The sequence below is a fragment of the Labrus bergylta genome, chromosome 15 (genome assembly GCF_963930695.1).
Source record: "Labrus bergylta chromosome 15, fLabBer1.1, whole genome shotgun sequence".
In the NCBI taxonomy this organism is placed as follows: Eukaryota; Metazoa; Chordata; class Actinopteri; order Labriformes; family Labridae; genus Labrus; species Labrus bergylta.
In genome coordinates, this window is record NC_089209.1 from 14488651 (window position 1) to 14512394 (window position 23744).

A 23744-nucleotide genomic window follows, 5' to 3' on the forward strand; every position below is an offset into this window, starting at 1 on the left:
GCTGACTCACTGCCATAGCTTACTGAGAGCTATGGCATACTGCTTTCTAAGACTCTTGAACACAACAGATTCATTGACGTGTGTTATTTAACATAATGTTTTAAAAAGGCTACACTTGTTGATTTCAGAGAAGAGCTCCACAGATCCAATATATTCTAGACTTGTAAGAGTGTCTTGTAGTGGTATGATTTGAAAAGATGAGTAGATCTCAACAACACATAACCACCAATTACACAAATGTTCACGTCGTCGCATCTCTACAGAATTTAAATACATACTGTAGAGATGCGATGACGTGAACATTTGTGTAGTACTTCAATAAATACTGTACATGAACGTAGGCTGAGTAGTCTTTACTTTGCTAGTCTTGACTGCCCCCTTGTGGGCACAATAGTAAACCGTTCTATATTTTCAGTCAAGCTTATTAAGCAGTAAAAAGTGAGTAGGCCTATTCTATCTGATTAGAACGAAGACAGCTAAGACATTAGAGCTAATTATCGTAGTTTAAATGTGGCCCCCATCAATTGAATGCGTATTGGTTTACAAGTGGAAATTCAAAAGAGAGAGCACAACGTGATGATCATTAAAATCGGCATTGTTGTTTTTTTTTTTTCCATGGAAAAAGCATTTTGGGTAAACGTCTTGTAATCATATTTGCGGCCTCAGATAGCAACTGATCTTCTTGAAAAGATGCTGGATGAAGGCGAATGTATGAAGAGAGGATGAGGATGGATAAAGGAGCAGAAGGACGCTCAGCGTGGCCCCTTGGGGAGTTTCATTATTGACAACATGTTACAGGTCCTTCAGACAGCAGACGGCACGGAGGAGCGCCGGGGCGACACCAAACCACGGACACCCCAGCACTAGTAAGCCTTTAAACATCATTTAGCCTTCTATACAGCGTTCATTCGCGATTCTGCCATTTATCTTACATCGCTGGTGTTTTGGATAAATGTCACTATCATTATTTTCATCTTGGCCCGTAGCGATGGTATTGCTGTGAGAGCTATATTGCTTAAAACATACATTTTAGTGTGCGTTTACTGCGCTTTAAGCATCGCTTGCACCTTGCAGGCGACGCCATGACTGTGTATTGTCACTGACAATGACTCTAAAAAAAATAGGAATGCCTAAAACTGGTAATATATTTATCAATAGGGTGCTTATGTGTGGATGTGTTAGTGTAGGAGTACAACAACGACTGTATTCAGATAGGTCCTGTAACCGTAAAAGGTGGGATTCAAGTCTGCAGATGAGTTTTTTCTGCAGCCTTATATTTGACAAGAAATGTTAATTTTCTATTGGCGGATAGATAGTTGGAGTCGTGTAATGCACATTTAATACAATAAACTGACACAACAGATGTGGCTGCATCAACACAAAACAATACATCCCACAATGCAACAGGAAGGACCAAAAGCAAAAAAAGAGCCAATCACTCACCCCTGAGTGAGTAAAAAGAGCAGTTTTAATGGTGAACATAGTGTGCCAAAAAAACTGTTTCATTATTTATAATTGTGTTGATGTCTCTGGGAGTGCCTTTGATTGGTTCTCCAGCTACCTCAGATAGATGTTTTTCTGTGTCACTTCGTCCTTCCATTTGAAAACAGCTGCTCTGTCCAGCGGTGTGCCTCAAGGATCCGTCTTGGGTCCTATTTTATTTTCCTTTTATATTTTTCTCTTTGCCCATGTTATAAGCATGTATCTTTTCAGCCTGATGACACTGACATACTTTTGACTTTTTCTTAACTATCTGAACGCCTGGCAGAGTGACAACTTCCTACAAATATAAGCAGACAAAACGTAGGTCCTTATCATTGCCTCTGATAATATTGCCTCCAAGGTTGCTACGTGGGTTGTATCTCTTTCACCTTTAGTAAAATATAACCTGAAAAATCTTGGAGTAGGCTCATTTTTGATCAGGCAATGCTTTTTGATCAACATGCTGATACCTTATCCCATTAATGTTTCATTCAAGGAAACATTATTATTGTTTTTATATAATGTGTTGTATTTATCTCTGTAATGCTGGATTCCTGTCTGCACATCAAATTTACCTTCTGGTACTAATAAAAAAACCATGAACCTTATTGTTAATAATAATAACATATTTTACTCCTTCCTTTTCTCTAAGGTGAGGCCCTGCTTTGGGTGATCTACCTGCCCCTGTGTCACATGGTCTGCTTGACCTGATTGATCCCCAGAAGATGCTGCCTTCAGGTGCTGATAAAAATATGTAAATGAGACAGACAAAGTGAACACAGACAGACTGATGGATAGACAAGATTTGATGCTTCTGACGCAGCTGTGAGCTGTGCTGTAAGTGTTTATGCTGGTGACCAGTGAGAAAAGAAAAAGTCAAGTGTTTATATTTGTAGGCTTGAAACTAATGAATTCTTCAGTTTGTTGTTTTTATTCAGTAAAAACGGGAAAAAAAGTATATTTCAATTTCCTTAAGCCCAAGTTGATATCGTCAAATTGTATGATTTTTCCCATAACATAACCAAAACCCAAGGTCAATTAGTGTACTATCATATAAGACAGAGGAGAGTAGGAGATCCTCCTGATCCACGTAACCTTTCCTGAAATATATTTTAACCTTGAAGTTCCATTTACAACCGTTCCATTCTTGAAATCTGATGATACCTAATAATACATATGTATAGGATAGCAAACTTTATTAAAAGTGGTGGTTATCAAAAACTAAAATAAATTACCTGGCGGATCAACTTAACAGCTTGCTTTGATTACACTGAAATCCAGACTTGACTGCCGCTGGTTTTCTTTGTGTGAAGAAAGGTCCAGTAGGAGATTAAAGGTGTCCTGAGGCAGAGCTATGGGCTGTGGGGGGAGCAGGACCGATGCTCTGGAGCCTCGATACCTAGAGAGCTGGACCAAAGAGACAGAGTCCACATGGCTGACAAGCACGGACACCGACATCCCATTGTCGTCCATCCAGAGCATCCCTTCTGAGGGCTCGGAGGCCTGCTTCACTTCTGAGAAAACCATCAGCCCCGGTAAGAAGAAACAATTATGGATGAGTAGACAAGATGAGTGGATACTTTGCTGAACTCTGAAAAAAGGGGGGGTTGCATATTTATGGTTGTATGAATTGGGTCTTATTCATATGTATACCATAGTCTTTCATACATACCAAATGTTGTTATGTATCTGTTGCATCCTAATGTATTCCATTTGTGGATCATACAAACTTCAAAAGCCTGTTTTGGTTAAATTCATCGGTCTAGGCACCTGGGAGTATTAGGTCGGTCTGGGAGTATTAGTAATTGCTTAATCACAAATACAATATTAGTTGTGTTAGTTTTTGTTCACACAGGGCCTGGGTAGTTCAGACTATTAGTCAGTTATTACAAATGATTAGCATTGAGTGCGCCTTTTTTTACTTCTATTAAATCAAAGTGTACAACACATAAACTGGCAGGTCTGCTTTTTAGAGATTTTGCTCGTTTGATCCAAAGACAAATTCATTTTTACTCTCTGTAAATTGAAATAAAGATGAAGAATTGAATCAGAGCACTCATGCTGTGCGAAATAAGGATGCTCTAAAACCCTTTGTTCTTTGAGGTGTGTAGTTAGTCAACACCTACCGCTCAGACACAGACCAATCTGCCCATAATTATGCTGTTCTTTGCTAATTTATCTTTTGCCTTGAACCTTGTGTGCCTTCTTTTTTTTTTTTTAAGCCTGGAGGACATGAAACAGTTTACAGGGATAATCACATCAAGGCAGCCACATCAAACGCTGCAGTGCTCATACAGTACCCGTCTGTCATGGCAACAGATAGAGCTGTGATAGCACGCAAGCTGAGGAGGAGCCTGGATGTGATTGTGAGAGAAAAAAATTCACTGAAGCTTCCACTTTGTAGCGATGAAACAGGATCAGGAATCGGCAAAAATCGATCAGCTTCCGGCAACCCCAAAGATTTAAACAAACAGTAATACCACAGCATGTCTTTGTGTAAAACACCAACTCACTCTGCACTCACATTAGCTCAGTGGTGGTAGTAATGCTCCTGTAAGCTTTCTGCACGCTCTGACCTGTCACTAATGCTGTTTGAATGACACATTTCCCAGGTCTACACTATGCAATTTATAAATAACATCATAATAATGATAATTGTAATGTACCTTTTAATGGTAATTTAAAAAGAAAAACACTCAGTGAATCAATAGTCATGAATAAATGCCTAATGCACATTTAGGTAGTCCTCTATCAAAACTCACATATTGCAATGATCCTGTCCTTGAATTTGTAAGAAAGGCTGTTATGTTTAGATTTGAGCTCCTGATTTACTTACTTTATGGATCCATTATATATCAGTCAGCTTCTGTTTCCTCTTTGTCCAACGAATTTCAGTTCCAGGTTTTTGGTTGAATGATCATAACAGTAATGATACTTATTTATAAAGCGCTTTCAATCAAAGTGCTGTACATGGCTAATAAAAAAGGACAATTTAAAAATATTTAAAATCAAAAATAGTTAAAAACCCACTTGTACTCCAAGACAAGATCACATGGAAACATACAAACAACAATTAATGACTCGTATGAATTGTAAACTAGTTGATAGAGTGTGGATAATCTCCTAAATGGTCATTTAAGTATGACTACATAAATTATTACAGGAACATAACACATGCTTCCTTAATTAAGGCGGGGTGGCAGTAGCTCAGTGTGTGTGGACTAGGGTTGGGAACCGGAGGGTCGCCAGCTCAAGTCCTGGTGCGGAACCCAAATACTGAAGCTGGAGAGGCGCCGGGGCGCTTCCCAAGCACTGCTGCACCGAACCCCCAACAACTCTGGCGCTTTCCTTGTGTAGCAGTGTGGCACAGCCCCACTCTGACATCTCTCCACTAACGCATGTCCACAGGTTCTGTTTGTGCATGTGTGTGATTCTGGACTATGTTTTGTGAGAAGCAGAGTGTAAAAACCAGAATCTCCCTCAGGGGTTTATAAAGTATATAAAATAAAAAAAAGTTAGAATAGTTGTTATTTTATTTCTCCATAGGTAAACAAAAAAAGATCGTATAACTTCATATAATGCTTTGATTTACACATTTTACAAAGTACTATCAGCCATTTAAATGTTAGCTTGTACAGGCATCATACTGTTAGCTATGGCTAGAGAAATAAATAACTCACTAATGCACAATCTGCAGTTTTGTCTACTTGGACCTCATTTGGTCAATATGGGTTCTATGTATTGTAAGTCTATGATCCATGATCCTCACAGTCAGAGAGTCAAATCCAGCAAAAACACAACCTGCTGCTCTCATGGGGCAAAGAGATTTTAATGAAGCCTTATCATTTTGAGAGTCTGATGTTTTTAAGGAGCTAACACTGTTTCGTTTTTTTTTTTTATCAGTTCCAGATTTCTTTGAGGACAGCCTCCCTCTGCCTGCTCAGGCGTACCTGAAGGTGTGTTCATCCATGTCTGAAGCCAGCCTGAACGACGTGAAGCCCAGCAGCCCCCCTGCTATACTGGGCTCTCCCCCTAAAGAGACAACATCACCGTCAGCAGGCACCACAGTGCAACGTAGAAGTGTCCTGCACACAGAAGAGATTGTAAGACAATATTCTTGAAATACCGGTACTTAAAGTCAATAAGTAATATAAAAGCATTTCTGTAAATATTCAATGATTCATTCAAAATCATGATTGGAGTCGAGAGATATTCTCGTAGGTGTGATAGATCTTTTGTTAGATTACTTTGTAAGGGCGTTTATGCATTTGTTGTAGGTAGGAGAATGGATGGAGTAGGAAATCGAGGTGAGAGAGTGTGGAACGATTATGTTGGCATAGTGCCCGAGGGTTGGAGTCAAACACTCTGTACTTCTTTATCTCCAAGGGTCAGAACATTTGCAAGGCTGTCTAACCACTCCGGTGTTTTCTTTGAGAGCACAAACTGTCTGTGCACACACAGACAAGTAGTCAAAAGAGAAGTAATCACAAAACGGTGTATCACTAAAAACAACAGTGAAATCTTGAACTAGGTTTTTCTCTTCCACTCCTGCTCTAGCCTGGGCCTCAGTCAGTGAGTTGGTAGATAGCTTCAATTGCAAATGTTTTTGAATCCATTGCTCCGACTAAGGTGAAGGTTGTCCCTGGCAATGAAAATGGTTTCCTTGGATACATGCCATGGCAAGCTCCAAATTCATTGTGACACCTATAAAGAGAGACTTCACACTTGTAATTTACAATTGAGGAGTGCAAAGCAATCGTTTTTCTCTAACAGCATCACTGAAACTAATATTAAAAACACGTGCCTTGTTTGCTACTGTCCACAGGCTGAAAAACCCTCCTGTGTCAAAAGCACCTGAACTTGCCTCTAATGAGTTTGCCATCTTCTTTTAGTGAAACTAGTGTGTCCACTTAAAATCAATTTAAACACCGTGACACAATTTTATAAATTGTACAATCAATAACACAAACCTTAAGGACATTATACAACACGTTCATTCCTCCTCCTGCTTTATCTTGACATTCTACCTACAGTTTCTCAAAGTCACGGCGTCAGAAGAACTGATACAGATAAAATTGTCTCTCCTCTCAGGTGTCTTCCCACAGGCCTTGAAAACAGCAGTCATCAAACCACTGTTGAAAAAGACTTTAATGAACAATTACAGGCATATATCAAATCAAAAGTATTTGAAAAAGCAGTTTCTCAACAGTTAAATTACTTATTGGCACTGAACAACTGCTTTGATGTCTTCCAGTCAGGTTTTGGACATCTAAGCTCTGAGATCACTCTTGTTAAAGTTGTTCTAGAAAACAACAAAGTTAGTTATCATAACTTCCATACAGACCTCTTTTGGCAACCAGTGGAGCTACCAACTACTACTGGCCATTAGAAAGAATGTTTGAGGCACATGGGAATAAACTTAACTCCAGAAACAAAGAGGCTTCTTTCACTTCTTATTAACAGATTATCTTCACTCAGTTACTTTTGTGTTTCTTTAATTTACTATTCATCCTCATTTCCAGACAAAATGGCAGGACAATCGGATGTCGACCAAGCAGGTAACCATCACTGTGACGCAGAGCATCCATCAGGTTGACAAGAACGGGAAGGTGAAGAAGTCCCTCACCACCTATGAGGTCATGAAACCTGTGGAGGCCCTCAAACAGGTGACCACACAAAACACCTGAGAGCAGGAGAAACTGATGAAAAGCCACAAGAGGAAGAAAACTGTGAAATAAAGAGACCTGATGGGAGTTTTTATTGTGGGAAAACTCTTTAAGGGCGGATGGCTGATGAAAGACCAGTGATGGTTGTTTGGATGGTCTCGGCTCATTTTCTTCAAAAACAATGGAAGAAAGAACGAGGCTGTGTTATACTTTAATCTGTCTTATGTATTTCTATGGTGCCTGTTACAACGTTGAACTGTACTTTGACACATTGAAGACACAGAAATGTTAAACTGTTGATCAGAGAACATTTAAAACACAACATTTAACTTGAAGGATCAAACCAAAATGAAAGACTTCAGGGTTAAGCACAGCAGAATGTTTGAAAGCGTTGAAGAAAAGCTGATTTGGCACATTTCAAATTCCTGCAATGAACTGTACAGCATCTAAAGCCCAATTTTAACGTATGCTATGATAAATATTTTTGAAGCTATTACAACAGAATTAATCAACACTACAGGAAGGATTTCAGTTCTTTCTCACTGATGCGCGGCATGTGCTGTGCTACAATCTGTATGGCTCAGGAAACTGAAGGTGAAGGTGAAGATTGCACTATTTACAGTGAAGCCTGATGGGATTTTGTGACGACAATGTGAGAAAAATAGTCTTAATTCATCGTGTTGTTTTGTACCGAACAGTGTTACATTTTCATATCTAGTCATTTGTGTTTTATAATGACAATAAACTCGACCTAAACATTGTCAGTGCTTATTTGACATTTCTTTACAAAAGGTTCTAAAACCTACAGAGATCAATTCAAGAAAAATAAAAAAAAGTTTAACGACAGAAACATGAGATAGACGTGTTGGCACTTTGAGGAACAAATCAAAAATGTTACACATGCACTTTTTGGGTTTTTAGGTTTCCCCAGTTTGCATCATATATAGCATTTAGCATTGTAGCATCTTCTGTTGCAGCTTGCACTTTGTATGAACAATGACTGCAAAGTGACTAAGTGGTCCTTCAGGGGCTCGACACAGCAGTTCTCGGGTCAACTTTGCTCTGATAGTGTGTGAATTTGTTTTTGTTGGTCATAATGAATTTGTCCCGATCTGAATGATGGCTCTTCTTTCTCCATCCACTCCTCTGTGCAGAAGTCAGGGAAGAAGAAAAGGATTTCTCTTTGTGCTGACTCAACAGAATCTGCAGAGAAATAGATATTAAGAAATTACAATTTCAAACATCAAGTCAGTGGTCAGTACACCAATCACACAGCGTTAAGCTTGACTGAACTGATCAACAGACCTACAGGGTTTCTACAGAGTCCAAATTGACTCCTTTGTTAATTATTTTACTAAACACAGGAAGATGTTAAAAACTGATGAATTATCATATCCTTAAAAGATCCTATCAGGGTTCTATCAATGGTTTAAATATCCCACTCTGTTTTTAAACAGTTATTAAATGGCAGAGGGTGAATATTGTGCTCTATAACGTAAATATGACACGTTATTTGATGTGATCAGTTAATTGATTGATTTCTATTAAATTTACACTGATGTGTGTTTTCAATAAGGAGACGTGTAAGTTGACGAATGTTTCTTACTGAAGGATTGATTGCACAAGTTTTAAATGGCAATTAAAAAGGGCAGCTATTATAAGGCACGTATGAAGGGGACCAAATATTTAACAATGCAACTCGCCTAAGAGATTTTTGGGGCCATTTTGCCTTTACATGACAGATCAGCTAAAAAGAGACTGGAAATGCTGGGAGGAGAGAATGGGGGATGACGTGCAGCAAAGGGTTGGATTCAAACCCACGGCCGCTGAGATTAGGACCATAGCCTCTGTAGATGGGGCGAGCAACATAACAGCTAGGACCATCCAGAGTCCCAGAGACAAGATTTAAATATACAGCAGTTTGTGGTTTTTTGCTCTACAGTTACCCACTATATTTGTCTGCAAAACGGTAACCCTGGTGCAAAAGTATTATGTGATTTCACAGCCCGTGTGCTGCTGCATGTAGGAGTAGGACATGTTATAAAAATGCTGGCCTGTACATTAAAGACTGAGGACTCTATCATGTAAAAACATGACCTTGAGCAAACTTCCTACCTGAGCCGTGAGTGGTGTTTCGTGTGTCTGTGAGTCCATACTGAGCTCTGATGGAGGCAGGCGAGGTGAATCTGGCTCTGAACACTTTGGTCGGTCCCATGAGCTCCCTCCAGTGACGTATGGCGTCCTCTCTGGCTAAAATGTATGCACGCATGGGACCACTGTGGGAAAGATGAGATCACAGTTTGAATAACCGTAAAACAGTGATATAATACGTAAGCGTACATGTGTGTAGCTGTTACAGATACTTTTTAAACTGGATTCTCTCAAACACTGAGAGCATTCAGAGAAAAGTTACCCCTGGCAACTACTGATTCACTGTTGTAATGAGACAAAAAACGACCAATGGGAACACAAGCACCTTTTGCTATCTTCTGTGGCCATGCGGCGCTAATGCTCCAGGGGTGCTCTGCTAAATTTAGCAGTCTGCTTGACTCTTTGGTGACTCAATGAGCAGGAACATCGAGCATCACAACAGGGGAGGTGGGATTTTCTGGGTCAGCTAGGTGGGTTATGTGTCATTGCAAATACTAACAAAATCCAGCAAAGCACAACTCATTCATTTCACATGGGTGTCTTTTCGAAGGCTTACCTCGACATAAATTCAACAAGTCTTTGGTAGAAGAATCGCCCTAAAATCAAAACAGACACAACAAAGTTCACCACTTTAGAGACGAGACAATTTGTGGATTTTTTTAATACTGTTCCTGACATGACGCCTTCTTTTCTTCCTTTCAAAGTGTGGTTACATAATACAGGGAGGAATGACTCACTCAAATGGCTCTATGACAACCTTGTTTGGTCAGAGTCACTAAAGCAGAACTTCATTTTTTAAACCTGTTTATCGTGTGCTCACCTGAATGTTCAGCGTAAAACCTCTCAGAGTCCTGTCTCCTCCAAACAAGATCTTTGTATCGAACGATCACAAAGTTGTTGTCCAGGATTCTCTGGTGAAGAGCCTGAGGGGGGAAAAGGGGCGGTAGTTAACTATTTGTGTCAAACTGTAAAGATTTTAAATGGAACAGGGTCGACATATGTTTAGATCAGCAGGAACAACAGACAGGGTTCTGTGTTTAGATTTATTTAGAGCACTAGAGGAAAAGACGGAAGCATTACAGTGTTATTATATTCTCCACTGTCAGACCTGCTGGACTTTATATTCTTCTCATGTGTAACAAAATGACAACAGATGCTAACTGTGCAAATGTGTGGGACTTAGAAATAGGATCTCTGCCTGATGGAATATTTCATGATCCGCTTAGTGGCTTTGAGGCCATTAAAAAAAAAACTACAATACAAAAAAATACAGAAATTCAGCTCGTAGTAATTACTAAAAGTTTGTTTAGTCAAATAGTGGAATTCTGGAAACTACTAAAAGTGATCAAATTCAGTTAAAATGTATATTTGTTAAAGTGATTTGACAGTATTGGAAACATATTTATCTGACTTAAGGGCATGTTTTTTGCTGGTTGTGTATCGTTTGGCCATGTTGGTTGCATTCTTAGCAGGGAAAAGATTATTTATTTAGTTGAGCTGTACTTTATTGAGTTGTATTTAGAGGAAGTCAATATAGGTATTTTTTTATTTTTTTTTAAGTGAACGTTATAAGAGGGCCACATGATATGTTCATCCTGCTAAACTGATGTTCCTTTTCCCCCCATGATGACCAGCCCTTCAGAATAAAAGCTCTAAATCCAACCGCTTAAGTGACGTATCAGAACTGAATACAGTCTGAACATATTCACAGTGAGTACTAGACCTTTATTTCATTTCATTTATTTATTCATTTCAAACAAATAGCTAAAATACACTGACAAAAGAAGCAAATAACAGTGAGAGCAAACTTTCTGTAATGTCTGGATTCTTTTTTTTCCAGTCTTGATCAATTAATCCTAAACTTTCAAAATAAATACATGTAGCTAGGTCAGTAACAAAAGCAACAACAAATAGAATATGTGACACAAGTGTTTTGTTTATAGCCTAGAAGATGACTGCATCGCTACCGGACGATGGGGTGTCGTGAGCTCACCTCCAACATCAGAGGATGAGCTACAGCATCCGGTTTGATGACCGCCAGGGTGAGCTGGAGCACTTTGGACAGGCTGCGAGCTGTGAGCAACATTATCTACAGGAGACAAATGACAAGTTCACATAAGTTACTGCTCTCACTTTAGTCAGCTACATACATGTGTCTAACTCACAGGTGACACACAGTTGTAACTAGTTATACATATTAAAGCTATACAAGCAGATGTAAACAACACTTTACTGATGGGGGTCTTTGATTAAACTATACTGTTTACTGTTTAACAATACTTTCCTTCCACATTCACTCTTTCACAGATACTAACCTCTGCTGTGATTGTTTTCCAAAATAATGGTCACTTTAAAGAGAAGAGCGCCGCCATACTGAACATTTAAATATATAAATAATATATTTAATATAAATATCCTCGTTACTACATTAAGCCTCCCACACGTGTCGAAAAAAACCGCATTATTTCATTCGGTTTATATAACTGCATGCCACATTTTAGCCTATTTTAAATTTAATGTGCGATATTTGCTGAATGACTTCTCCCCTCACGGGTCAGTCCGTTGCTTAATATTGTCCCCGGAAACTAAACCGGCTCATTTGTTCCTTACTGCGGGAGGCAACAATTAAAATAAAAATATATATATATATATAAAAAAAACATTAACAAATCAAATTTCACCGCTCAATTTTATACATGTAAATATATAGATTTGTTTTGTTCAACTCTACTCATGCTCACTATAGTCAAGAGATTTGACAAAGTGACACAGGATACATTTTAACTAGTGCAGCTGTGATTCTAAGAACCTTGTGTTTTTTTTTTTTCTCATATAGCCAATATTTGTAATAAATGATTGTATCAGATATTCTAGGGACTCCGCGAGTCAGATTGATCAAAAAAAAAAAAAAAAAATCAGCCAAAAACATTCCTCGTATCTTTGAATGTTTCTGCAACCCATGCCTTTTACTCATTTAAAACATTTATCTTGTCATGTGACTTCACACTTTGATTTAAAATGTGACTTTCTTCATGAGCTATGCATCGTGCAAAAGAAAATCCTAAAATCCTGTTTGAATATAAAAAAAAAATCAACGAAACCTAATAATCACAATGTCTCATAATCATGACAGCTTCTGAGTTTCACTTTCCAAAAGCCAACAGGCTGGCCTGTTTAAATGTCCTGACAAATCAGTGACAGATTATCTTTATAGAAAGGGAAATGTTTAGGCTATGAGTAGACCACTAATGATGCTCTCTGGTAGCTCACACGGCTACAAGCAGTGACTGCATCGAGGGAGATTTCTGTCTGTGGAATGTCATCAATGTGAGAGATCAGACATACAGTATGAGTTACAAACACGGAGCACATTCCAGCAACGCAAAATGGCCACACCCTTGAAAAGACGAGGTTGTGTGTATATGTCCATGTGCGCAAGGTTTGACATTCAGAGAGAGAATAGGAGGGAAGAAAGTGGGGGGTGGATGTCCCACATAGGTTTCTCCCACCTGCCCATGTCATGTGACTCGGGGTGATACCACAGCTGTTACCACCCATGAAGGGGATGGAGAGGACGAGAGGAGGTGTTGGCTGGGTGAGGGGTTCAATGGAGTCATTTCCCAAGATACAGCACACAAATCTATGTACCTATACAGTAAAAACAAACAATGTCATACGTTTTGTATTATTATTTATCATGCAGAATTTTGTCAGAGAAGAACTTAGATGATTTAAATTGTAAAAATAATATAAGCCATAATGAGAAATGGTCTGTTTAATGTACTGAAAACATTCAAAGAAAACTAATGTGTGTTGTTAAAATGGGCCATTGCGACTTGCACATTATAAAACATGACATATTGATATCGATCTGCAGCAATTTACTGTAGCAGCTGGCCAGTTCAAGGTTTGCAACCTGAGGCTCAGGTCAATCCAAAGGGTCACGAGATGAAGCTGAGAGGTCGTCAGATGTCTAATGGGAGAAATGTAATTCCTGCCTCAAAAATCTGATTAACACTACTGGACCTTACTCTTATCTCTGCCTTGTATGGGGAATAACTAGATCTTCTTCTTTCTTTTGGTTTTGTTTTGATTTGTTTTTGGCCTTTTTGTGCCTTTATTGGAGAGACAGGACAGTGGATGGAGTTGGACATTGGGGCGAGAGAGAATGACATGCGGCAAAGGCGCCACAGGTCGGATTCGAGCCAACCCTTCGAGGACTACAGCCTCTGTACATGGGGCGCGCAAAATAACCACTACGTCACAAGTGTTAATTACATAATTTAAAAAGTTTCAAAGAATAAAACATAAGAAGTTTGTAGGGTTAAAGTCTCTCTGTTGGAACTTCTTACAACTCAGACACACCAGAAACATGACGAGAACTGATGAAATCTACAATCTGTTGTACTTTCAAAGCGTTTCATGTAAATGATTTATAATATGAATGAAAACTAATGACTTCAAACCTGGCAGATAAATGGTTAAAAAGTACATTTCAAAATGGTAGCTAAGAGGTAGTATCATGAGTAGCATGAAATAGACTAATGCAGAGGAAAAGTGTCTTAAATTGTACCTCAAGTACTTTTGTGAGTGAACTTAGTTACATTCCATTGTGAGCTATTTTACAGTGTTCTATTTAAGTGGATGAACAGGAGAGCAAAGGGGACTCAATACACGCATGAAGACGATGATTTGTAAAGCTTTATAGTAACAGAGTGTAACACATGTTGCTGGTGATTAAGATTATGACCGCAGTTACTCACTGGCTGTTTCAAACAGAAGCCTCATTGTTTTGCTCTGAGCCCAGAGAGACGACTGAGAATGTATAAGAGACTAATGTCAATAATGGCATGAACAACACGTTAATATGTCAAATAAACCTCAAGAAACCAAAGCTAATTCAATCAAGTGTCAGCTTAATAACTAAGGGTTGTGACTCATCATGTTAACTTATACATTGCGGTGACGAATTGATCACCAGGAATGGCATCTCTTAACCCTCATTTAAATCATTTTCTGTGGCACCTTGCTCCTACTTGGTGCCATTATTTTTGCCATTATTTAACTAGTACTCTATTTTATGTATGTCATTGTGTCTGTAAAAGTGTGAAGAGAAAAAAAGTTTAACTGCCCGCTAAACAGAAGTAAAACTCTCGGTTGTACAGCTATGACATGTTGTCGTCGTAGAGACACGGTCAAATTTCTTTCTTAACTTCACAGCAAAAAGTGCAACTAACTAACTCTCTAAAAAGCTCAAGTGTTCTTTGTTCAGGACTCATATGCAGCCAAAATTCAACTGAGATGAAACCTTTTCAGAAGGAAATCATCGCTGTGATCAAAATCTTCCCTTCCCTCTTTTTAATCAGGGTCTCTGCTAGACTTATAAGGACCCCCACAAACTAAAGTCCGGATATTTGTGGGATGAAAAACATTAAAACCATGCATTGTTATAACAGCTTTCAGGATGAACGTCAGATAAGTTGAACAGAACAGTCACCAGTCTTGATCTCTGCTGACTCTTGTGTTAAACATCCTCAGCTGGGTGTCTGATTCAGCTGATCCCCACCCCCTCCCCCTCTCTGTGCCTCCATAAACCCCCACATCTCTGTTTTATCTGCTGCCACTTCTGCTGCTGTTTCTGCTGCTGCTGCTGCTCACTCTCCTGCAGTTGTCGTTCCCTTTTGGTGGGAGCCCGGCAGCTGACTGACGACCCCCACAGGCCCCTGAGCGTCCACAGGCTCCTCCACATTCAGCCATGCAGCAGGAGCCACAGTAAAGACAGGATCATGTCAAAGTATGTTCCGCGTACAGCATTATGAAGGAGAGTATTTTTCCTGTGATGGCTGACATATTTGTGAGACGTTCAGAAAAGTTCAAGTTACATTGCATACAACTGTCACAGAAATACATATTGACATTTTATAAGACTTGTATTTTTTGTCACAATGTCTCCTAGAATAAGTGTCATAAAGGCTCAGAAAAGTTAAACCTCATCATATGTGATTATATATTACCTTATAGTGAGACATTTAGATGTTACTACACAGTCATCAGCACACACTGTTCATCTGCTGCATCACATCCCTGAATGTTCTTTTTGCTGCTCTTTATACACCTTTGTATTGGTGCATCCATGGGTGACACTTTTAATGCACAGGTATATTGGTAAACAGATTCAGTTTGATATGTCCTTTCTGCTGGTGTGTATAACCTTAACACTCTAACTATGGAGAAAACAAATTGACACATATAATTGACGACAGAGTAGTTTCTAGTATGATCGAGATGCATTTGTACGCTCAGTCCCGATCCAGAAAAACGATATTTAAACTAAAGATGTATTCTGTTGTCCTTGTTTGTGGGTCTCAAAAGATGAAATGTTGATGCGTTACAGAGCTTTATAGTAAATTTGACTTTTGAAACATCCTCTAAATGTAGGTCTTCATTGTGTTTTCATGGTAAAAAAAACAAAAACTATTTAGATTTCAAACAGGCAGATCTTTATATTTTGGTAAAATCTAAATAAAAACGGAAAGTTTTCCTTGTGTAAAATTAATAAATGCTTTGGTGCGAGTTGTGTAGTTTGATGCACACTGATCCTCCACATTGTGTCACCTGGTCACTCAGAGGCCGCCTCGCTGTCACACACACACACACACACACACACACACACACACACACACACACACACACACACACACACACACACACACACACACCAGATCAGGGCCATTTAATGGAGACACAGGCCAAAGTGTGACACCCAGAACTCTTTTATGTCCTAATTGTTTGCTTGGTGAGAAAATGTAGGGATTTGTTTCCTGTCATCGCACCTTTTGTGACAGATCAGAGGCTAATGAGGGTGCCATATCTCAAGAAATCTGAATGATTTAAACTTTGATGTAATCGAGTGTGACCACCTTTTGTTTTGGTCTTCGATTTTCCGATGTTTCACCGTAGTTTAAACTGTTTTTTATTTGTTCTTCAGGTTTTTATAAAATGCAATTCACTCAAATATGTGGAGAGTTTTTATGTGTTTTCTCTTTGTTTCTGTAAGACTCCAATCAAACGACTCAACACAGCTTCTTTGGCCTGCATCATTAGAGTATTTAAAGTAAAGTATTTTTTTTTCAGTGCCTCATTCTCAGATCTAATGACCTCAAAGCATCCGTCCAGATTCTCTCTGAGGAGCGAGTTGCCTTCACCTCTCCCTCACCTGTTCCCTCTTTTAGCCTAAATGCCGCTGACCTTTGACGTTTTCTGCTCCGTTGCTCCGCCACACAGGGACCAGCTCTCTCTCTGTGACAGCTGTGTCAACCTCAGGCCGGGCAACTTGTGTGCCCAGAGAAGGACGCAGAGAAGGCATTCATGTCAGAGCGCACTTAATGAGTCAGCAACATGGGACTGTTTTATCTTTGTCAGGATCATGCAGATCACTGTTGCATGTTGGTTTGTCATTGAAGCATTAAAATGTTCCAGAAAAGAACAAAAAACAGGTTTTCTTAGATGATTATAATAGTTTTGAGCAATGCACTCAAGAGCATTCTCTAATTCAGCAATAGAAAGCATGTGTTGTTTTCATGAAGAAAGTTGAACAGTATGAAAAAGTACTCTCCTTTTGGACTAACCAGCAGGCTATCTAGATTGTCAATATGTGTGTGTTGTATATTTTGTCTGTGTTCATGCTGTATTGAATACTCTTCCTTGTATACTGATTTATTTTTTGTATATTTAGGTTAATCGGAAAAAAAAGATGAACAAACACAACCTTAGAACATAGAATCACTTGTTGAAACCTTATTCCCAGCCAGATGGGTAGTGGAAAAACTCAACCTAAATCTAATAATTAAATTAATATTGTTCAGTCTTACAGAATAACAAAAACAATCTAGAGGAAAATTCAAACTATGTTAAAAAAAAATGTGTAAACCTGCTTTAAGAATCATAATGAAATGTCAGGTCATCTCTACACTTCCTGTAGAGACTTTCCTCTGAAGAACAGTTCAATATTCTGCCAGGTCACCCCGTCTTGTGCATGTGCATGTGCATGACCTGATCTGGTGTCAGCTGCAGATTTATTTATACCAATGGAAATCCATGCTATCCACTGCAGGAGGAACCACTCTGGGGTTAGTCAGGCTAAACTCCTACCTGATGTCCCGAGGGAAATTATTTCCTCCTGCCAAGAAAAGTGTGTTGTGACCTCCGCTGAAGCAGAGCTGGGACGTTGGCATTGGGGTTAGATAGCTCTGACAGAGTGGGGAACAAAGTGATTAGCAAACGGGGGCCCCGGTATGTGAACATGGGTTATAAATAACCTCACTGACCTAATTTGTAGATTACATGCAACACAACTGCAGAGCCTCTGCGCCATCTTCTTCACATTTTAGATTCTTTGAAAAAAAAAGATTTGAAATTTAAATCTTACATTTAATCACACATCGAATTAAAAACTTCAAGTTCAGGTGACATTCATTATTTTCACAACCCATGCAGCAGCACAGTCCCTTTTTCTTCATACCACAGAACAAAAGAAACCGAAGAGTTTATAAAAGATTGTTTAAAAACGTACCTCAAATGTCTCATATTCTAACTCAAAAGAAATGATAAGGGTGTAGATTCATACATTCTCAGTATCTCTGAGAAACGATGGCACCCAGAGGGGTTCTTTATACCTTCAAAGTTTTGGTCAAATCCCAAATTTCCCCCTCTCTCCAAATCCCTAAAATGCCAACGTTTTGTTTCATAAATATTTCTTCAGCTGATGGATAAATGCAGCTCCTAAAGACCAGTCATATTTAAGATGCAGCTATCCTAAAGACCAGTCATGATTCAGCTGCAACATGGCATGTTGATATACTTGTGATTTTTTAGGGGCATCATAAAGAAACAGCCATTATGCATTTGTCATTGTTCTGTGCTGCTTTGTTTTCTATGCCACATGTTTGTTTTTGCAGTTTATGTGATTAGAAATCGAGTCAAAGACAGATTTCCCTGAGGGGACAAAAAAATGCATTGCATCATATCCTCTTGAATCATCGAATCATGTTGTAATGTGTTGTATGTTATTATTTCATTTTGCATCGCCTCGTGTCAGGATATGCCGTGTCGCGTATCGTATGGTACTCTTTGTATCGTATCATATCTCATTATATCGTATCTCATTATATTGTATCTCATCATATTGTATCTCATCATCTCGTATGTCATCATATCATATTGTATCGTGACATGCCATACAGTACCATACCGTATCGGGCTGAACTAAAGCCCTGAAATGCAGACTTTTGGAACTCAAGGAAAAGATGGTACCATGTCAAAATCGATCCTGTTTTAGTTTTAGGAACCTTTCAATGTGATACTCTTTTGACTTCTTATAAAGCTCATACACTTTTAAGATCAGCAGCCCTAACTGAATGGAACATGCTGCCGAATATTTGATTTAAAAAAAAAAAAAAAAAAGAAATTTAAAAAAAAATACCTCGGGAAGAGTCAATCATAAGCTGAGGAAAAAGTTTTTCCTTTAAATCAGGGCCAAGACCTATGCCTTTCACAATGAAAATTTTTTGAAAGTTTTTGGGGGATTTAATCGTCTTATAAATGATCACCAGACTGATGATTGGACCTTAAAATAAATAAAGCAGTAGAGGGGTTGACAGATGCGAGAAGAATCACAGAGTAAGATGAGATCTATTTGCATGATGTGTGACACATGACGAAAGAGGAACAGATGATTAGATGAGACGCTCCTCATCTGATCTTTTTGTTGGCTTATCCTCCGCCATAAGTGACAGTGATCAGCTGTTAGGAGGAACAGCAGGATTATGATTTGTGTCTTTACCATTGTGTCCGGTATGAGCGACCAAAGAATCCACTCAACAACAAAAGTCATCTGATATTCTCAGCACCGAGATATATCTGGCCGGGCCTTTGTGCATAGCTGACATTAGTGGAAATGTTGCATTTGTGATACACCCTGGCTTGAAGCCATGGGAAATATAGAACAACTGTCCAATTTAGACAACATCCTGTGTGCTAGGAGAGAAAGAGAGAGAAAAAAAACAGGAGCTACAAAGATGCAATGGGGGGCTATTTGTGGATGGCGAGTGCCTCGAAAATAGCGAGACTATTAGGTTTCAATATAAGCCCCCCTTTCTGAGCTGGAGCTTTCTGTGAATGAGGCCCGGGTTCCTATCACACCCAACCCCGCTCTGATTTTAGAACACAGGTGTTGACCTTAGCGGAGCGGCTTGTGCTTGCAGCAGAGGAAAATGAACCCCAGAGCCCCGGCCTCTACAGTATTGGTCACTGTGTGGTCGCACAGATGCTCCAAAACAGTCATATAAGGATCTACAGAGTCTTTATGATCACTCAGTAAGTAATAAGAGCAAGTAAAAGGAAAGAAATCTAACTCTCGGGGTGAACGGTTGAGCAGAAATCGTTTTTTTTTTTTTATACAGTGTTGCCCATTCCTGTACGTTCCCCCCCCCCCCCCCCAAACGCAGATCAAATGCAGCTTTTGTTTCGTCCAGTGTTGTATCGAAGTGTCATGGCGGTAGGATGGTCACCTTGTAGCCACTGGAGGATTTATTGCTCAGGTTTTATAGGGCCACGAGAACACCCATATAACATTTTCACACTCCTCACATATCATTGACTGAGCTTCATTAACAGAGGTTTACATTACAGCAGATTGATTGATTTGTCTGGGCTTTCTCCCAAAGGAAAAGCAACCCAAGACATCATGATGTCACTTAAAAACAGCTTTTGTCAAAGGTTAGCTTGATAACAGTCACTAGTTCCTGCACTGTAAATGATACAATGACATGAAGTCAAACGCAAAAACCAAACTACATTGAAACTCAACCTTGTCTTCAGCTGGGACTCCCGGCCTGCAGTAACTGCTGCTTCCACTGTACCCCCAAACCCAATAAAACCCGCCCATCCTGCAGTTGCTTCCTTGTTTCCTTGTATCCCTCTCCTTCCCTCTTTTTTTTTTTTTATTCTCAGGAGCAGCCATTGACATTCGGTGTAAAATACATGCAGGGTGGGGTTTTGGTGGGGTCCGTGGGGTTGGGGGGGTTGAACAGAGGAACGGCAGGGGTGTAGGGTGTCTCGAGCCCAGTGTGAACAGCTGAGAGGTGTGATTTCACAGGCTGGCTCCCCCCTGTCAGGGCCCTGATTGGGCCGGACAGGAGGCGCAGGAGAGGCCCGGGCTTCTAAAGGACACCAACAGGTGGGAGGCCGCTTTGGAGGGGGGCGCTCCCGAGCGGGATAGAAAAGGCCGATCTGCAAGGCCTGCTGTGGGCACAATCCATCGGGTCAGAAACGAAGGAGGATGGTCATTCACAGGAGAGCTGAGATGGAGGGAAGAGAGGGGCATGAGGGAGTTATTGAATGGTTTAAAGGAGGAAGAGGGACCCTTTGAGTTGAGTTAGGGCTTATAATTGGTGTAAAGGTAAGCTTTTGGTACAAGGAGCAAAGTTGTGTTGAGTTGAGATTCAGGACTTTTTTTCAGGTGTTTTTGGTCACATTCCTTTTGAAATCTCTGTTTTTTCAAGTTAGCTCTTTATGTTGGTTATAGTTTGTTATTAACTTCACACTTGTTGTCCTACTAGTTTATTTTTTCATTTATTTTTACCACAGTTTGTGTAAGAATCAGGCGTCAAACTGGTAGTTTTAGTCTTTCTGCAAGTTTTACGATGGACTCGGGGGCCACAGTGGAGGAGCCCGACACTTCTGACAGGTGAGAGGAAGTTGAGGTGTGACACAGGAAATAATCAGGGTATTTTATTGATCTGACATTTGTTTCTCACAGTTCTATCAAAGTGAAAGGTTAGTCTTTATATGGCCATTTGGTTGGTAGTGGAGTGCTTAGATTTATCAAAGACGTAGTCACAAGTAGAAAGTGTAGCCAGACTAAAGAGGCCTCCAGCTCAACTCCAGCTGCCTCTTGAGAAGAGCACAAGAGGAGACACAACAGACCTCAAGGTGAGTTAAGATTTTCAAACCATCCATGCTTAATTGTGGTAATATTTATCCATCACTTTCTGTTCATTTCCATTCTTTAAACAGTTGTATAGAGCACATTGTTCCCACAGCAAATCAGAAAGACTTGGCATGGTGTTATGTTTAGATTTGTGACCTTTGTGTGCTGAAAGTCAGAGTTTACCTCACCCTCCACAGTTATTTAATCATGAGGCAGCTCAGCATCACCACATCGGCATTACCCTTCAAAGAGAAGCAGGGGTTGGTATTTCATTTAAGAGCAAGACACATATCTTTTTTTCTCAAAGTTTTAAGAGTCTGTGTTCTAAAACAAGAAAGCCCAGCAAATAGCAAGAAAACAGCAAAGCCTCAAGTAAGCCGCTTTTTCGACAAATGTAAACAAAAAAACTTTATCTTTTAGTCTTTTAGAGGAAAAATTTGAACAAGTGTTTGCCGCCATCATCAACCACCTTCTCTCTCCCACCACCCCCTCCCCCCACCCCCCCAACATCTTGCTCTGTCACAGTTAACCATTGTTGAGCCGGGTTGTTCCTGCTTCTCTGCATCTGTGTGGCTATGAAAGGCTGCTTTGTGCCCCGAGGAGCAGAGCGTGGAATCCAGTTGTTGCCCCTTGTGAGGACATGCTTCCTTATATCCCCATATTAATTCAGCTCTTATGGAATGTAAGGAAGTGTGTGGTTTCAAGGGGACAAGAGCATCGACCACACTGGAAGATTACACATTTCATATTTAATCTAAAAGAAGGATTTACTTGTATTTTTTCATTCAGAACAGTTGTTGGAGTTCGCCTTTGTCTGTTTTATGAGACGGGAGGGGGGAGGTCAGGGTTCATGAGCGTGTGTGTGTCAGGACAACAGGTGAAAAGGCTCGCTCCCTCTCCTTCAGCTCAGGCACGCGTGTGCAGTTTAGGGTTACTCCCCGGGCAGCTCATCAGATCTCAGGGACTTCTTGAAAAAAATTCCTGCCCAGCCCCACCGGCTGACAGTCAAGGAGGATTGACAGAGCACAGCTGTCACCCATTTTAGCACCCACAGGACCCTCAAAAAGGGAAGGGTGGAGGAAGGAGGCAGGGAGGGAGGGAGGGAGGGAGGGAGGGAGAGAGCTGTCAGTGAGGGTGAAGGTTTTGCTCCTGTAGGCCGGATTTGGATGGAAGTAGGGCGATGTCACCAGCTGTCAGGGTTTCCAAGTCTCTAAATAGGAACTGTCTGCTCGGTAACATGGCAGCACTTGTTGCTATTCTGTAGCTATGCAGAGTATTTTGTGAGTGAGTCACTGATGATATTTCTCTCTGTGTGTTTCATCAGGTAAGGCTGAAGAGGACACGATGGCCGAACTGCTCCAGAAGATGATGTCCAGCTTCTATTTCTGTTCCTTCTCCTCTCTCATATCCTTCCTTTTCTCTCCTCCTCCTCCTCCTCCTCCTCCTCCCTTACTTTCCCTCTGTCTCGCTGATGCAACACGCCTTGCTGTGGCTGGTCAAACGGAACCAAGTCAGGTGTTTCTGTGAGGTTTGGTCCCCTTCAACCAGCTACTGCGTCGTGAATTCAGTCAGCAGACACCAGCGTGAAAGAAGCAAAGACACAGAGGCCGTGCAGTGTAAAAACCTGTTTACTTATACACAGGTGTTAGTCTACTGATAAATGACCAATCATTTCTTATCTTAGTTGTTTGGTGTCGCTTGTTTCTTGTATGGAAATGAATGCTTAAAAAAATAAAATTAAAGATGTGAAAAAAGGGTGATTTTTTTTTTTGTGCATGTGAAAGAAATCCAACTAATTTTAAAAGACTCCATCAAAGAGTCAAAAATCCTGAGATAACCCAACTCAAATGTGCTTATTCTGGTTTACAATTATTACATTTAATTATTATTTTTAAATGTAAAACTCATCTTACTGTTTCTGAGTATTTTATAAGTGACAATAGGCTTTACTATGGACAGGTCTCATGATTAAGTATGCCTCTTACATAAACTCAGTAATATGTAATTGACATAAAGTATTAACTGTACCTTTTTAGCAACAAGTGAAACTTTGTTCTTTATATCCTCACTGTTAGAGCACTCATCTGTAGTTTTGTACTTTCGTCTTCACTCATTTCAAATACTAGGCTAAATATAAGTATGTAATGCTGACAAGTGACATTCCTTCAGATGGAACTGGACATTTTCTTTATGTTTAAAAAAAAAGTCCCTAAAACTGTATCGCAAGCACATCAGCACAAAACCCAATATCATTCATTACTTTTGATATCTTCATCACCAGACATGTAATGTATCATCTAATTTCAACCGAAACAGATTTTTTTTATTCCTTTTTTTTTGTTGTTTATTTGTTTTACATCACGTGACAAGACCCATTGGCAGTCAGATTACAAAGCAAGAACTGTGATCCCTAAAATAATTATGATGTTCAGAAGTTTTTGTTGTTGTTGTTTATG

General features: G+C 39.8%; 2 protein-coding genes and 1 long non-coding RNA gene across 6 annotated transcripts; 2 read left to right on the plus strand and 1 right to left on the minus strand.

Moving 5' to 3' along the window:
* The first annotated feature begins 416 nt into the window (after positions 1-416).
* baalcb (BAALC binder of MAP3K1 and KLF4 b) lies at positions 417-7909 on the plus strand. 4 transcript variants are annotated; one of them, XM_020638905.2, is made up of 5 exons: positions 417-866; positions 2135-2319; positions 2796-3017; positions 5386-5585; positions 7005-7909. In XM_020638905.2, the coding sequence occupies exons 3-5, from the start codon at positions 2837-2839 to the stop codon at positions 7167-7169; spliced, it is 546 nt and encodes a 181-aa protein (XP_020494561.1). In that variant the 5' UTR covers positions 417-866; positions 2135-2319; positions 2796-2836; the 3' UTR covers positions 7170-7909. The 4 variants fall into 4 exon arrangements, with proteins under 4 accessions (XP_020494561.1, XP_065820039.1, XP_020494559.1 ...); XM_065963967.1 differs by having other exon boundaries at positions 2800-3017; XM_020638903.2 differs by having other exon boundaries at positions 2135-2220.
* On the minus strand, positions 7341-11880 carry nme6 (NME/NM23 nucleoside diphosphate kinase 6). Its single transcript, XM_020638902.3, has 6 exons — positions 11615-11880; positions 11293-11388; positions 10120-10222; positions 9856-9895; positions 9264-9424; positions 7341-8351 (listed from the first exon to the last, which is right to left on the minus strand). The coding sequence occupies exons 2-6, from the start codon at positions 11383-11385 to the stop codon at positions 8200-8202; spliced, it is 549 nt and encodes a 182-aa protein (XP_020494558.2). The 5' UTR covers positions 11386-11388; positions 11615-11880; the 3' UTR covers positions 7341-8199.
* Positions 11881-20419: 8539 nt separating this feature from the next.
* On the plus strand, positions 20420-23044 carry LOC136182712 (uncharacterized). Its single transcript, XR_010668754.1, has 2 exons — positions 20420-21290; positions 22613-23044. It is a non-coding gene; the product is annotated as an uncharacterized lncRNA (long non-coding RNA).
* Positions 23045-23744: the final 700 nt, after the last annotated feature.